The sequence below is a fragment of the Trachinotus anak genome, unplaced genomic scaffold (assembly GCF_046630095.1).
Source record: "Trachinotus anak isolate AG129_WGS33_773 ecotype Australia unplaced genomic scaffold, CSIRO_AGI_Tana_v1 ptg000020l, whole genome shotgun sequence".
Lineage (NCBI taxonomy): Eukaryota > Metazoa > Chordata > Actinopteri > Carangiformes > Carangidae > Trachinotus > Trachinotus anak.
Genome location: NW_027273871.1, coordinates 9,188,614 through 9,205,290, shown reverse-complemented (window position 1 = coordinate 9,205,290; position 16,677 = coordinate 9,188,614). Strand labels below are relative to the sequence as shown.

General features: G+C 42.2%; 1 protein-coding gene and 1 long non-coding RNA gene across 2 annotated transcripts; one reads left to right on the top strand and one right to left on the bottom strand.

The window, feature by feature from the left end:
• Positions 1-272: 272 nt before the first annotated feature.
• On the bottom strand, positions 273-13,481 carry tmprss15 (transmembrane serine protease 15). Its single transcript, XM_071506143.1, has 27 exons — positions 13,349-13,481; positions 13,041-13,160; positions 12,837-12,961; positions 12,440-12,507; positions 11,991-12,133; positions 11,505-11,624; positions 11,198-11,306; positions 8,577-8,686; positions 7,968-8,108; positions 7,732-7,884; positions 7,543-7,648; positions 7,242-7,407; positions 7,001-7,142; positions 6,437-6,526; positions 6,090-6,215; positions 5,863-6,006; positions 5,632-5,742; positions 5,190-5,313; positions 4,973-5,068; positions 4,677-4,726; positions 4,465-4,536; positions 4,190-4,334; positions 2,890-3,071; positions 2,448-2,543; positions 1,764-1,903; positions 1,438-1,495; positions 273-1,284 (listed from the first exon to the last, which is right to left on the bottom strand). The coding sequence occupies exons 2-27, from the start codon at positions 13,150-13,152 to the stop codon at positions 1,160-1,162; spliced, it is 3,054 nt and encodes a 1,017-aa protein (XP_071362244.1). The 5' UTR covers positions 13,153-13,160; positions 13,349-13,481; the 3' UTR covers positions 273-1,159.
• On the top strand, positions 1,971-3,033 carry LOC139637438 (uncharacterized). Its single transcript, XR_011694597.1, has 3 exons — positions 1,971-2,106; positions 2,457-2,519; positions 2,898-3,033. It is a non-coding gene; the product is annotated as an uncharacterized lncRNA (long non-coding RNA).
• Positions 13,482-16,677: the final 3,196 nt, after the last annotated feature.

Genomic DNA, 16,677 nt, shown 5'->3' with positions numbered 1-16,677 from the left:
TCGAGACAACTCTGTGAATGTCCTTGAGTGGCCCAGCCAGAGCCCAGACTTGAACCCGATTGAACATCTCTGGAGAGATCTGCAAATGGCTGTGCACCGACGCTCTCCATCTAACCTGATGGAGCTTGAGAGGTTCTGCAGAGAAGAATGGGAGAAACTGCCCAAAAATAGGTGTGCCAAGCTTGTAGCATAATATTCTAAAAGACTTGAGGCTGTAATTGCTGCCAAAAGTGCTTCAACAAAGTATTGAGCAAAGGCTGTGAATACATATGTACATGTTATATTTTAGTTTTTTATTTTTAATAAATTTGCAAAAATTTCAAGCAAACTTTTTTCACCTTGTCATTATGGGGTATTGTGTGTAAAATTCTGAGGTAAAAAATCAATTTTGGAATAAGGCTGTAACATAACAAAATGTGGAAAAAGTGAAGCACTGTGAATACTTTCTGTATGCACTGTATGTTACATGAATATAGATCCATCCTAAAGCCTGTTAATGTATGTTGATAATATAAATATTAGAGTCCAAAAGTCTGAGATATTTTCCCAGAATGAGAAGACAGACATGTTTAAAGTTAATGAGAAATTGATTTTAAAAAAAAAAATTTAAGCATACATAAATTTGATATGTAAATTCAATACAATAGTTCTTATACAATATCAAAATTCATCATGTAGATATTTTTAATAGATGCTCACATGCAAATTTTACTACGGGTATTTCATAAACGTTATAAACTTATCTTCATATATGTATATATGTGATAATAATATATCCCCTTATACTTAACATATATGGCACTCTTAATATAGGGACATATGTATATGTCACATATTAAGATAAATGTTTATTTACATGAACTGTCTCGTCAAAAACATGTCAACAAACACATGTCAACAAACTGACTGTTGGCTGCTTTAACTTTATTATCTGAAAAATAAAAACCAAAATAAAATGAAATAAATATTCAACATTGTTTTAGAATTGATCAGCTTCATCAGGGCTTTGTTTGACCAAACACCCACATCTGTCATAAAATACTGAATCCTGATTGGTTCACACACTTGTTATTTTACCTTTACCCAGGTGAGCCCTGCCCACTTCAAACCAGAAACAGGAGCTCAGAGAAAAAAACAAAAAACAAAGATGACTGTAGTATCAGAGGAGGGGGGAGGGGGACGAGGAGCGTCTGGTCTGGGCGATCCAGGAAGTGAATGCAGAGACTCGGGCGTAGACTCCAGGTCTCTGAGGACGCCCACAGCCAATCCCAAAGGAGGTCACACCTGTCAGGAACCAATCAGAACTCACCATTTCTTCAAACGTCAGTGTTTATTTTAAAAGGGTAGAAACAGTGAGGCTGTGTGTGTGTGTGTGTGTGTGTGTGTGTGTGTGTGTGTGTGTGTGTGTGTGTGTGTGTGTGTGTGTGTGTGACTGACCAATCAGAGTCCAGTGTCCATTAGTGTCCAGACACATCAGTGGGCCTCCAGAGTCGCCCTGGAAACAACAAACACAAAAACAACACAAACCCTATTACACTGCAGCTGACTGACCAATCAGAAGTCGGATCACTTCCTGCTTCAACAAAACATGAAAAATATCAGTAAAATATTAGAAACATAATTCTGAAGTTTGACAGTAGTTCACAAAAGAACTTTGATAGTAGACTGACAGTAGAACTCTGACGGTAGAACTCAGCACACAGTAGAGCTCTGACATTAGAAAACACTGTCAGTTCTACTGGTGAGTCCAGGTGAGTTGTTACCTGACAGGAGTCGACCCCTCCCTCAGGGTATCCGGCACACAGCATGCTGGAGGTGATGGTGTACTCAGGTAACTGACGCTGACACTGATCCTGATCCACCAGAGGAACCTCGGCCTCCTGGAGAACGTCAGGGAGAGAACCTGAGAGACAAAGACCAGAACAAGACTGACCCAGGTTCTAACAGTGTGAAGAACCTGTGAGAGGTAGATCAGGATGACCCTGACCCTGAACTGTCAGAGGCTGAAAGCAGAGGCAGATCCAGACCAGGATCAGGAACACAAACTGACAACAAGGACGACACAAAACATGACAACACGAAGAAAACACAACACAGTGTTCTCAGGTGAGGCTGAGACATGTGAACTTCCTCCTAAAATGTGAATGAACAAGGAAGTGATTCAACATCTCACTGAACTCAGTGATGTCTCAGTATTAAACATTTCAATGTACACGACCTGAGAAAGACACACACACACACACACACACACACATATTCAATTCAATTCAGTTTTATTTGTATAGCGTCAAATCATAATATACATTATCTCAAGGCACTTTACAGGGTAAGGTCAAGACCTTACTTTGTCATAGAGAAAAAGATCTGTGTGTTGTTTGTTGCATTTTATATTTTGATGCTTTGACATGAATTGAATAGAGGTATTTGTGTGTCCTTGTGTGTCTCACCCTGCTCAGCGATTCGTCCCCAGCCAGCGATGAAACATTTCTTTCCTGCTGTGACGTCCTGACCTTCAGCAGGTAAACACACTGGCTGGACGGACTCTGAAAGACAAACGTCTCTTCAGAAAAACACAGCAGCTGTTTCTAAAAATACTGAAATGATCTGATTCGAGGACAATGATCTTTGTTTTTGTTTTTAACATGAAACTTTAATCTTTAAAGTTAACATGACGCTCCGCAGAAGTCAAAGTGCTTGCAGACGACACCATTATTTATACCTCACTATGAGTTTCAGTTCAGACTAAATTTCTTTGAAGCTCCACATAGCATACCAGTTGTTCCTTTTATGATCATGAATGAACGTCATGATCATTTTGTTTTTTTTCTCTGTTATGATGTTTCCTGTGTGTGTGTGTGTGTGTGTGTGTGTGTGTGTGTTGTTACTGACGGGTGAAGTTGGCTGGCTGCTGCAGATGCATCATGGCGATGTCGGCCTGTTTGCTTCGTCTGTTGTACTGTCTGTTGATGACGATGCGATCGACTCGTCGGGTCTGAATGTCCTCAGAGTTCATGTCCATCTGAGCGTGAAGACTGAGAACAGCTGACCAGGACTGGAGGTGGACGTTCTTCCTGTCGAGAAGGACCTGAACTTTACGTTTCTGTGAGGATGACTTGGACGAACACAACAAAACCATGTCAACAGAAGAGACAATCAGAGCCATAAACTGCTGACACTATTTACCATCACACTGTCAACAGTAATGTGAGGACTAACTGCTCTGTCAGCGTCCCCTACAGGCTGCAGCCTTCATCATCAGTTCTCAGTCTGTCCACACAGACCTGCAGCAGAGTCCATCCACCTGAGAAGAACAGGAAACACCACCCTTTGCTTTTCTGCACCAATCACAGTGGTGATTACAGTGGTGAAGAAGTCAGTGACCCTCTGAATGACCTGGTTTTCTGCAGTGACTGACCATCAGACAGACTCAGTGTTTCTGATATCACACAGATAGTTTTAATCTCAGTCAGTCAGTGAACCTGAACCTAAAACCAGATCTTCAGTGGCTGCTGATCAGACCTGCTCCATGTTCAGGAGGAGGTCTGGACGATTCTTCTTCTAGAGCTGTTTCAGCTCGGACAGTCTTAGTCTCAGTCCACAGCAGCTCTACTGGATCCAGGTCTGGACTCTGAATGGACCACTCCAGAAGGTGGATTTACTCTGATGTTCACAGTCATCAGCAGCTTCTCCTGAGCCTCAGCAGGTGGACAGACACCCTGACATGATCCTGAAGAGACCTTGATAAACCATGATATGGATTTGTCCAGGTCTCGATGCTCCTCCACTTGAGGGAGGTTTTCTGTTTACACCACAAGCGTCTCTGACCCACAACCCCCAGTCTGGTCTCACTGAGTCCTGGTCTGATAACTCCCGAGTCTGTGTCTGATAACCCCAAGTCCAGGTCTCATAACACCCAAGTCCAGGTAGTTGAGGTTTTACACACTGTTTGAGTGTTTGAATGATGTTTTCAATATGGACAAGAGGTCACCAATAAAATATTTGTGAGAGAAGTTTAAATAACATTACAAAGAGATCTATACCTGCTCTATTTGAAAAGTGCTTTGACATAACTTCTGTTGTGATGTTTAAAAATAAAAATGGACTTGACATGTGTATGGTAAAAACTGACATTTATTCTGTAAACCTTCGTCTTATTACGTGAGGTATGATTTCTGGTTGAGTCTCTCACCCATAGACACAGTGAGCAGCAGTCAGCAGCCAGTCACTGCCAATCAGTGAGGCTCCACACACATGACGCCCCTGCCACTGCAGAGACACAATCCATGGCCACGCCCCCTTTACTGCATTAGTTCCGCCCACCACTCGGGTCTCACCTGACAGGTAACAACAACACACATACTATCACACCACAACACAATGACACTGAAACAAACACGATCACCAATAAGAGATCAGATCAAATGGATTGATTAATTAATTAATTATTTTAATTAATTTTCTTACCTTGACCAAGCTTCCTCTCTTTTGATTGGTCCATCTGTCTTGTGACATAAGTGACTTGACGAAGACCACAAGCTAAAACATACAATGGCTTGGTCAGTCTTCACATATAAACCATCTCAGTTCACCCAGGTCGATGTTTATGAGTTAATGGTCAGTGTTTATTAGTGTAGCAGTGACTTGTTTTAACTGTCAGTGTTTATGAGTGTACTCACGTTGGTTGTCACAGCTTAGAGAAACCACTTCCTCACTGCTACAAGTTTCACTGTAAAAAAACAAACAGTTTTTACAGTAATTTACTGTGAGATTTTTTTTAACTGTTAAATATGATGATGTTAAATGTTATTTGGACTTAAACCCAAATATTGAACCCTTGTTCTGGTCCTGGTTATGATTCTGGTACAAGTTCTGTTTTTGGACCTTGTTCTTGTTTTAACTAAGGTTTTGATTATAGTTTAGTTGTAGTCCTGGTTGTAGTTGGGGTCCTAGTCCTGGTCCTGGTCTTCAGTACCTGACAGTGGTTTCCAGTGTTCCGTTCCTGGTGACTGTGATGACTGTAAACGGTGAATCTTGTGGCAGAGCTGGCAGCAGCGAGGCCTCTCCAGATCTGCAGAGACCAGAAACAAAAACTGGTTCTGAGCCTGGATCTGAAACCTCAGAACTCATGTTCAGCCTGAGTTACCCGTATCTAAGGTAGCGACAGCTGTGGTTGGGCAGGTAAGAATTACCTGTATCCCAGGTACTGACAGGTGAATTCAGACAGGTGAGAGTTCCAGGTGTCAGCACACACAGTGAACAGAGTGGAGACCAGTTGAAACTGAAGACGACGGGAGCCGTTCACCTGCAACACAACTAACACACAAGAAATAAAAACAAACACTGACTGTTGCTACTAGACATGATGTAAACAGCAACTGCTGCACCGCTTCTGACAGAAGTTGTTCTTCAGAATGACCACCAGAGGGTGTTTTAAAAGAGTGATGCTAACAATGTAATGATGTAACAACACACAGTAACAACACAATGTAACAACACAAAGTAACTAAAACAGTGTCACAACAGGCTGAACATCGTACATGAAGAAAGTGTGACGAGTTTAAATGACTGAAGTTCATCTCTGTGGCGTATTATCGTTATTGATCCTGTATTGATTATCAAACTCTGACTCACCACAGTCAGCTTCGTCAGAGGCGTCAGGACAGTCGACCACAGCATCACACTGACCGTTACCATGGATACAACTTCCTGTCTGACACTGGAACTGTCCGGCTGCACACAGAGCTGTTCAGAGACCACACAACCCGTCATAATCAATCATCAATAATCAATAATGCCAATCAACAATACTGTTGTCTTCTGTTATAACACAAACTAAAGGTTGACCTCTGACCTCTGACTCACCTGGCAACCCCAGGTCAACCCCAGAGGTGAAATTGGCTCTGAATCCTCGACCGTAACCTGAGCTGTCTGTAAAGAACCACACTGTCATCTGATTGGTTGTTGAGAACAAGTCGTGGGCAGGGCCATTGCTGCCGGTGAGGACGGCTGGAAGAAAAAAAACAAGTCAAACCTGAAAATGGGAAAATTATGAATTGTACCTGTGATGACAAAGCTAAAAACCACCTCACCCAGTAAGGTGGAGTTAGGCCCCGCCCCGTCCCGCACCTCTACAACATCATAGGCTGCTTCGACATCAAAGTCCAAGAAGTGGAGCTGGATGTTTAGACCCTCCACAGTGTGGAGAGTCCACAGACCTGCAGCAGCAGAGGATCATGGGTAATTTACAGTATCAACATGCAGGTGACAGGTGAGGTTCAAAGCAACAGGTAAACATTCCCAGTCAGTCCAACACGTAGATCTGAAACTGGATCAGGCGTCGCCATGTGTGATGCTCTGAGGGGTGGAGCTTCTCTCCTGCCTAATTAAGAAGTATACACACTACAGGTGTAACTGAAGGTCAGACAGGTGTACTCACACTGAGCCTTGTTCCCATAGGCTTGTGGGTAGTTTGGTGAACTGAAGGTGGAATTTGGCTCCCAGAGATCAAAGGGTCCTCCACAGTCAGCTAGACCAATCAGAGCAGAGGGGGCAGAGTCAGACTGGCTCCAGCTCACAGTATGACCATGTACAGGTCGTGTTAACAGAGCTCTGTGTGAACATGGTGTCACAGAGGGAATAATTAAATTGTTAATTAACTTAACTGAACCATTTCAACGGGAACAAAAAATGTTTATAGATTTTATTTATTTAAAATATTTGTTGTGAATTAAGACAAAGAATAAACATTTATATAAAACACATAATTATACAAATAACAATGAAAGAACAATTCGTAAATATATTATTAAAATTAACACAGGATAATTAATCATATCAATAATATTAGTTATGAAAATAAAAAATGTAACAACAACAAACAAATGTTTGCAATAATTTGAGTAGGGGGGTGTGGTTTAAGACTCACCTGTTTGTTTGGACATACATGACCTACCTATGTTACCTATGTAGGGTCTGGTCTCGGATGTTACCTGAGGCTCACCTGGTATAGGGGGCGTGGTCGTGAGGGGCGGTACATTGGTTGGTTCAAGGGGGGCAGGACCACAGGGACCAGCAGTCAGTGTGATGTCGTCCAGAGCGATGTCGTTCCTCATCCCGCCTTTCTTCAGAGCTTCAAACACCACCTGCAGAGGTCAGAGGTCACACAACAGTCAGTCAGTTATTGATGATTGGGTATTGGGTAGATATTGGGTCTCTGTGGACCCCTGTGTGGTGTCACTGACCCTGGTCTCAGTTGTCAAGTTGAGGGTCACCTGGCCATAGTTCCAGTTGTCACCATAGTTACCGTCTCTCTGGAACACCACGGTAACGGCAGGTTCAGGCTGTGATGGAGACAATGGCAGCAACAGGACTCTGAGGCGATGGACGTCATCTCCAAACATGTGGTACCTGCAGACACACACACGTGACTGTTGTGTATTTGTTTGTTCACTAATATTTGTTTATTTTATTTTTATTTTATCATAATTTCTGTTGTTTATTTGTTAAATTTTAGCTGTTTACATGTTTATTTCAATTATTTACCAGAAGCTCAGACACATGGGTTGAGTGGGCGAAGTCAGAGGTAGGCTGTGGATCCTGAAGCTCTTCAGCCATTGGCCAGGACTCAGAGGTGTGACGATGTAGAAACCTGACAAACAGATCAATCACAGTATTGATAAATGATAATGATACAAACAATGATAACTTGACGCTTCCTTCACACAAACCCACCAGAGCTGTTCCCCAGCGTGTGGTCGACACTCGGGCCAGTCAGCGGAGGAAACATGGAGCCGCTGGTTCGAATCCAGTCTCCGTCATCATCATCCTGCTGCTGCCTCCAGAAACACATGCCCTGCTCAAAGGTACAGGTGAGCTTCTCCTCATCTGAGCAGGGAGCAACGCAGAGACAGTCAGCTGCAGCACAACACAACAACAACACAACTGTACACTCTGCTGGAAACTCTTACTGGACAGGTTAGAGATGTTGGCAGCGCTGTAGGTGGCGCTGAACCCTGACAGGTTGTTGACATCATCAGAGATGAACTCCACAGTTGATTGGTCGGTCAGCAGCCACACGGTCCCAGGAGGGGAGGAGCCTGAGAGCTCAACTGTAAGTCATATTAATGTCAGTTAATGCTGAATTCACACTGCATGATTTCAGCCCAGGTTCTCCGCTCACCGACAGTTTTTAGTGAAAATCACTGGATAACAAGCAAATTACATCATTTCCTGTGTCACTTCTTGTGTGATTTCATAACAAAATGTAGTTTGGAGATGAGACAGACTGCTTTTTGAGTCCACCAAGTGAAAGATCTGGTCATTAACCCTAAAACTGATCAGACATGAAGTCTGCAAACACATCAAGTTCAAGATTTACGATCACAACACAATGAGTAGTTGTATTGTTGTATAGTGTGAACATGTCAGGAGTCTGATGTGTGAGCTTGTTAATATGTCATCAGGTTAATCCGCAGGATGTGGATCAAGTCTGATCCAGCTACAGGAGCCTGATCCAGATTAGATAATTGAAAACACATCACACACATACACACTGTGAGCAGTTTGTGTGTCTGTACCTGTGAGCAGTTTGTGTGTTCCCACTCCCTCATATAGTTTCAGAGTGTCTATGTTTTCTTCTGTTTCAAACTGATGGAAGCTGATTTGAACTGACAGTCCTGGGTCAACCCTGAGCACAACACAACACAACACAACACAACACAACACAACACAACACAACACAACACAACACAACAACACATTTTCAGTCTAAGAAAGAAACTTTGACTCAGTGTCTGAAATATTCTGAATAAAAAATAAAACATAGGTCTGAATGTGTAGTTGTGTAGTTTGTTGTGTAGTGTGTAGTTGTGTAGTTTGTTGTGTAGTTCTGTAGTGAGTTGTGTAGTTTTGTAGTTGTGAAGTGTGTAGTTGTGTATATTGTTGTGTAGTGTGTTGTGTAGTGAGTTGTGTAGTGTGTTGTGTAGTTGTGTTTTGTGTAGTGTGTAGTGTGTTGTGTAGTTGTGTAGTCTGTAGTGTGTAGTTGTGTAGTGTGTAGTTGTGTAGTGTGCTGTTTAGTTGTGTAGTCTGTAGTGTGTAATGTGTTGTGTAGTCTGTAGTGTGTAGTTGTGTAGTTGTGCAGTGTGTTGTGTAGTTTGTCGTGCAGTTGTGTAGTGTGTAGTGTGTTGTGCAGTTGTGTAGTTGTGAAGTGTTGTAGGTGTGTAGTTGTGTAGTTGTGTTTTGTAGTGTGTAGTGTGTTGTGTAGTTTGTTGTGTAGTGTGTTCTGTAGTTGTGTAGTTGTTTAGGGTGTTGTGTAGTGTGTTGTGTAGTGTGTTGTGTAGTTGTGTAGTTGTGTAGTGTCTTTTGTTGTGTGTAGTGTGGTGTGTAGTGTATTGTGTACTGTGTAGTGTAGTTGTGTAGTGTGTTGTGTAGTTGCGTAGTGTGTTGGGTAGTTATGTAGTGTGTCGTGTGTTGTGTAGTTGTGTAGTTGTGTAGTTGTGCAGTGTGTTGTGTAGTGTGTGGTGTAGTGTGTAGTGTAGTTGTGTAGTTGTGTAGTGTGTTGTGTAGTGTGTAGTGTAGTAGTGTGTTGTGTAGTTGTGTAGTTGTGTAGTGTGTAGTGTGTTGTGTAGTCTGTAGTGTAGTTGTGTAGTGTGTTGTGTAGTGTAGTAGTGTGTTGTGTAGTTGTGTAGTGTGTAGTGTGTTGTGTTGTGTAGTGTGTAGTGTAGTTGTGTAGTTGTGTAGTGTGCAGTGTGTTGTGTAGTGGTGTAGTGTGTTGTGTAGTGTGTAGTGTAGTTGTGTAGTTGTGTAGTGTGTAGTGTGTAGTGTGTTGTGCAGTTGTGTAGTTGTGAAGTGTTGTAGGTGTGTAGTTGTGTAGTTGTGTTTTGTAGTGTGTAGTGTGTTGTGTAGTTTGTTGTGTAGTGTGTTCTGTAGTTGTGTAGTTGTTTAGGGTGTTGTGTAGTGTGTTGTGTAGTGTGTTGTGTAGTTGTGTAGTTGTGTAGTGTCTTTTGTTGTGTGTAGTGTGGTGTGTAGTGTATTGTGTACTGTGTAGTGTAGTTGTGTAGTGTGTTGTGTAGTTGCGTAGTGTGTTGGGTAGTTATGTAGTGTGTCGTGTGTTGTGTAGTTGTGTAGTTGTGTAGTTGTGCAGTGTGTTGTGTAGTGTGTGGTGTAGTGTAGTTGTGTAGTTGTGTAGTGTGTTGTGTAGTGTGTTGTGTAGTTGTGTAGTTGTGTAGTGTGTAGTGTGTTGTGTAGTCTGTAGTGTAGTTGTGTAGTGTGTTGTGTAGTGTAGTAGTGTGTTGTGTAGTTGTGTAGTGTGTAGTGTGTTGTGTTGTGTAGTGTGTAGTGTAGTTGTGTAGTTGTGTAGTGTGCAGTGTGTTGTGTAGTCTGTAGTGTAGTTGTGTAGTGTAGTTCTGTAGTTGTGTAGTGTGCAGTATGTAGTGTGTAGTGTGTTGTGTAGTTGTGTAGTGTGTTGTGTAGTGTGTAGTGTAGTTGTGTAGTTGTGTAGAGCGCAGTGTGTTGTGTAGTTGTGTAGTGTGTTGTGTAGCGTGTAGTTGTGTAGTGTGTAGTGTGTTGTGTAGTGTAGTAGTGTGTTGTGTAGTTGTGTAGTGTGTAGTGTGTTGTGTTGTGTAGTGTGTGGTGTAGTTGTGTAGTTGTGTAGTGTGCAGTGTGTTGTGTAGTGGTGTAGTGTGTAGTGTAGTTGTGTAGTTGTGTAGTGTGCAGTGTGTAGTGTGTCGTGTGTAGTGTAGTTGTGTAGTGTGCAGTGTGTTGTGTAGTTGTGTAGTGTGTTGTGTAGCGTGTAGTGTAGTTGTGTAGTTGTGTAGTGTGTAGTGTGTAGTGTGTTGTGTAGTGTAGTAGTGTGTTGTGTAGTTGTGTAGTGTGTAGTGTGTTGTGTAGTGTAGTTGTGTAGTGTGCAGTGTGTAGTGTGTTGTGTAGTTGTGTAGTGTGTTGTGTAGTGTAGTTCTGTAGTTGTGTAGTGTGCAGTGTGTAGTGTGTAGTGTGTAGTGTAGTTGTGTAGTTGTGTAGTGTGCAGTGTGTAGTGTGTAGTGTGTTGTGTAGTGTAGTTGTGTAGTTGTGTAGTGTGCAGTGTGTTGTGTAGTGTGTTGTGTAGCGTGTAGTGTAGTTGTGTAGTTGTGTAGTGTGCAGTGTGTAGTGTGTAGTGTAGTTGTGTAGTGTGCAGTGTGTAGTGTGTAGTGTAGTGTGTAACCTCATGATCCAGCGACACACACTGCTGTTGTTGTACGTGTCAGAATCTTCTGACGATCTGAACGATCCCATTGGTCCCCTCAGGACGAACTGTCCGTCACATGCTGTTGCTACAGAGACAAGTGTGATGACATCATCAGGTCGTTATATCTTCCAGTAACACCTGATCAGTCTGAACCGTGTCAGTCCTGTGGACCGATATACTTCATTGATTACATCAGTAATCAATCATTGATTGATAATCAGCCTCCTTTGATGTCACCTGCTGAGTCACCACTGTCACATAAATGATAGAAATCATCACTGACCACAGCGAGCAGCGTCTTCATCAGAGGCGTCTGGACAGTCGTCGACTCCATCACAGAACCGATCGATTGGAATGCACATCCGTCGATCAGCACAGGACTCCTGATGAGGAGGACACGTCACTGTGGAGACGCAGAAAATAAACTTCAGAAAGTGAATGTGACACTGACGAAGATGAACAGACTAGGTAGGTGGGACCGTCGTCGGTGCAGCTGTGGTCTCCTCAGGTTTCTCTGCAGGAGAGTTTCACACTTTCATCCTGAAATTATCCTCAGACCTTCTACACTTTAAACAGGTTACAGCTAATCCCAGTTTGATCCAGACTGGACCAGATTCATTCTAATGTAGTCTCTGAAGATCTGTTAAAGATCCTCTCTGCAGTGTCAGAGCTGATTCACTCATTCCACAGTCAGCTGTGAGTCTAATGTGGTCTGATCTGAGACCTGTAATCAGTGACCTCACAGTGACCTCACAGTGACCACACCCACCTTTGATCTGGATGCTGTTTCTGTCGATCACCAGTCCTCTGCCCTGGGCCTCCTGAAGCCCCGCCACCAGCTGTTGCTCCGCCTCCTTCACATCAATCACCTTATTGAACCAGAGGTCAAAGGTCACGGCCACACTGCCCCGACTGAGGACACAGATCAATAGCACTCATCACCTCATCAGAATCACTTTACCACATAAAAACAAGTGTCCTCTTCCTGTGATCAATCAAAGAATTAATCAATGAATAACCAACTGATAATCAATAAATACATCAATTAATCACTTAATCAGTGTAAGATCAAAAAGAAGCTGCTGCCTTCTAACAGCTTTGCTCAGCTTTGGTCAGTGATGATGTGATTGATCCTCTGTTACAGAGATACTTATGAACCAATAAGCTGTTGATTGGTCAGTGCTGATGTGATTGATCAATATTGATCAGATATCTGACCTGAAGTGTAACACCTGGCAGGACTTGTAGAGCCATCGAAGCTCAGAGTGAGTGAACGCCTCAGACACCTGTCGACCAATCAGAGGTCAGAGAGTGATCAGCTGAGTTTACAGGGAGACAGACAGCTTGGTCTGTGATGTCATTAAACCTGATTAGATCAGTATTGATCTTCACAGTTAATGTAGTTTTGTCCTACAATACAGAACACTGTCAGAGGAGATGCTCAATGCTGAGAAAAAAAACAGAGTGAACCTCCTCAGGAAGGACAGAGAATATCACATCTTTGATAGCTGATAGTTTGATTATGAGGCCACCTTCAAAATAAAAGCTGCTGACATTACCAGGTACTAGATGGTGAAACTGCCTGCTCTTTCAAAGTAAAAGTCTGTGATCTCACAAGCTGCTGGATGTCGAAGGCCAGAGATTTGAACTGCAGACTGCTGGAGTTCCTCAGCTCCTCAGAGAACACGGCACCCTCAGTGATCACCATCCGCCCGCTCAGCACCACAGGCTCAATGGCACCTTGGCACACACACAATCAGTACTGATCAATAACATCCTGTGAGTCTGATCAGGTTAGTAAGACCAGACCGTCAGATACCTTCAGGCCGCAGGCTGATCCATGAAACCACGATCAGGCCGACACAACAGATCAGAAGCAGAGAGGAAACAACGCTGAGGAGGAACTCCAGAGACGACAGACGCCGCTTCATACTGACAGCTACAGGGAGCAATACATAATCAATCAATCAATCAATCAATCAATTAGAGAGTTTTAGGTTCTGAGAGCAGAAAAATCATCAGTTCATTGTTGATCAGTCTGGCCTGAATGGTTCAGTAAGGACCTGTTTCTAACAGACAAGTCTCACTGCTGATTCCACTTCCTGTCAGCACAGAAGATGAACTCACCTGTCACCTGTGTGAAACCAGTTTACCTGCTGCAGACCTCAGACCAGCTTCTGTTTGTTTCTCTTGTTTAGAGCAGATCTAAGGTTCCAGGATCAGGACCACACTGACCGTCAGTCCTCTCTGAGTCTGGATCTGATCTGTGATCAGCTTTTATTGAGCTGAAAATGATTGATGACTCATTATCAATACGGCAGCTGATAATCAGGTAAGTTACTGGGAGCAGCACACAGGTGGAGATAAATGGTTTATACTCGTGACTCATTAATAAAATATGATGTTTTGGAAAAGCTGTTGCTCTGTTCACTCCTCGTTGTGTTGTGTGTTGTGTGTTTTATTGTGTGTGTGATGTTTCAGGAAAACTCAAAGTCCAGAACTGATACGAGCGACGGCCTGTCAGGTTAATGAGGATAATGACCTCACCTGTCAATCAAACATTAGTAGTGTTACCTGCTCGGGGTGTCACTCACCTGTTCTTTGTCAAATTATCAATATGCACTGTTGTGTGTGTTTATCTTCTATACACACACACACACACACACAAATAATGATGCTACAATGTCATAACTGATTTCAGAACAGTAGAAGCTGAGTCAAGGACAGTTTGACAAATACACTCTCAGCTGAACACCAACAAATGTTACCTGCTCTTCTCCGTCATCATCACGGTCACACCCACAAAGGTGACAGAAACCAAAGCAACAACAGCTGTCAGTCAAACTGTCTTCATAGACAAACCCTGCTGCTGATGAGCACAAACAGGTATCAGATCCTTTATGGGACAGAAAGCTGTTCTGAGATCAGATGTGACGGGAGATATCTCTTCACTTCAGTATCGATCTGTTCGTCCTGAGACGTGTTTGATAAATTTATATCTGAGACTACAACAAATAATTAAAATATGTAGGACACATTAATATTAATTCATATATATACACTACCGTTCAAAATTTGGGGTCACCCAGATAATTTTGTGTTTTCCATGAAAACTCACACTTTTATTTATCAAATGAGTTGCAAAATGAATAGAAAATATAGTCAAGACATTGACAAGGTCAGAAATAATGATTTTTATTTGAAATAATAATTTTCTCCTTCAAACTTTGCTTTCATCAAAGAATGCTCCATTTGCAGCAATTACAGCATTGCAGACCTTTGGCATTCTAGCTGTTAATTTTTTCTTGGCAATTTCTCGCATGGAATAGCCTTCATTTCTAAGAACAAGAATAGACTGTCGAGTTTCACATGAAAGTTCTCTTTTTCTGGCCATTTTGAGAGTTTAATCGAACCCACAAATGTGGTGCTCCAGATTTTCAACTAGCTCAAAGGAAGGTCAGTTTTATAGCTTCTCTAACCAGCAAAACTGTTTTCAGCTGTGCTAACATAATTGCACAAGGGTTTTCAAGGGTTTTCTAATCATCCATCAGCCTTCTAACGCAATTAGCAAACACAATGTACCATTAGAACACTGGAGTGATGGTTGCTGGAAATGGGCCTCTATACACCTATGTAGATATTGCATTAAAAAGCAGATGTTTGCAGCTAGAATTGTCATTTACCACATTAACAATGTATAGAGTGTATTTCTGATTAGTTTAATGTTATCTTCATTGAAAAAACTGTACTTTTATTTAAAAAATAAGGACATTTCTAAGTGACCCCAAACTTTTGAATGGTAGTGTATATATATATAAATAAACAAAGCACAAAAAGTAAGGAAATTTGTGTTTGGTAGATTATTTCTTGTAATAATGCTTCTTGGCAATAAATCTTATGCCGTTGGAAAGCCTGTTTATTTCCCTTTTAAATGGTGCCACGTTTGTAAGGAACATGCATTTGTGGGATGAGCAGCACAGCTAAGTATGTGGTTTGCGCCCATAAAAGATTTGCCAAATCTTCTCTGCCAATGGCAAACAGCTTTTTATTGCTGTTGACTCTTGTTTGGTGTTGTTTGGTGGATCGGATGATTGAAGTCTGAAGAAACAAGACATATTGGCAATTTAACAATTTGAACATGTGGAGGCACATTATGTTCAGCGATGAGTCCAGATCCTTCCTACAGCACTTGGATCGTAGGGTCAAAGTGTGGAGAAGAAGTGGAGAATGCTTTGGTGATTGCTGCTCCTTTTGAGGAGGCAGTGCGATGGTGTGGGGTGGCATCTCCCTCACTGGAAAAACGAGGCTTGTCATCATTGGAGGCAATCTCAATGCAGAGAGATATCAAGATGAAATTCTGCAACCAGTGGCAATCCCATATCTCCACAGTCTGGGACCAAACTCTATCCTCCAAGATGACAATGCTCGCCCCCACAGAGCAGGGTTTATCAGAGACTACCTCCAGAATTTGGGAGTGGAGAGGATGGAATGGCCTCAACCGCTTGTAGGATCAGCTTGGGTGTGCTGTTCGTGCCAGAGTGACCAACACAACCACGTTGGCTGACTTGCGACAAATGCTGGTTGGAGAATGGGATGCCATCCCACAGCAGTGTGTGACCAGGCTGGTGACCAGCATGAGGAGGAGGTGCCAGGCTGTTGTGGCTGTGTGTGGTTCTTCCACATGCTACTGAGGCTCCTGTTTGTTAAATGAATAAATTGCCAATATGTCTTGTTTCTTCAGACTTTAATCATCCAGTCCACCAAACAACATCAAACAAGAGTCAACAGCAAAAGAAAAGCTATTTGGCATTGGCACTGAGACACAAATCCTTAATTTTTGTGCTTAGTTTATTAATATATGTATGAATATTAAATATTAATATATGTATTAATATATGTGTTAATATTAATGTGAGTTCAGACATCAACATCAGCTTGTGTTTAACGTTTGATCAGTTCATCAACTCACATACGTTTGACTGAGACATCACAGCTCACCTGCACCCCTAATGTAAAAGTGTTTTTTATAAAATGATGACATTTCTGAGCAGAGATTTTAGATTTCTACAGACAGTGGACTACAGACTACAGATAGTGGACTACAGACAGTGGACTACAGATAGTGGACTACAGACTACAGATAGTGGACTATAGATTACAGATAGTGGACTACAGACAGTGAACTACAGACTACAGATAGTGGACTATAGACTACAGATAGTGGACTACAGACTACAGATAGTGGACTACAGACAGTGGACTACAGACTATAGATAGTGGATTAAAGACAGTGGACTACAGACTACAGACAGTGGACTACACACTATAGATAGTGGACTACAGACTATAGATAGTGGATTAAAGACAGTGGACTACAGACTACAGACAGTGGACTACAGACTATAGATAGTGGACTACAGACTATAGATAGTGGATTAAAGACAGTGGACTACAGA

Bases quoted from the DNA above. Each gene is read 5' to 3' on its own strand.
- tmprss15 (XM_071506143.1), bottom strand. From the start codon at position 13,152: ATGAAGCGGCGTCTGTCGTCTCTGGAGTTCCTCCTCAGCGTTGTTTCC. The intron at 7,649-7,731 runs GTGGGTTTGTGT...TCTGTTTGTCAG, and splicing joins CACGCTGGGGAACAGCTCTG to GTTTCTACATCGTCACACCT. The intron at 7,408-7,542 runs GTAAATAATTGA...GTGTGTCTGCAG, and splicing joins CCCATGTGTCTGAGCTTCTG to GTACCACATGTTTGGAGATG.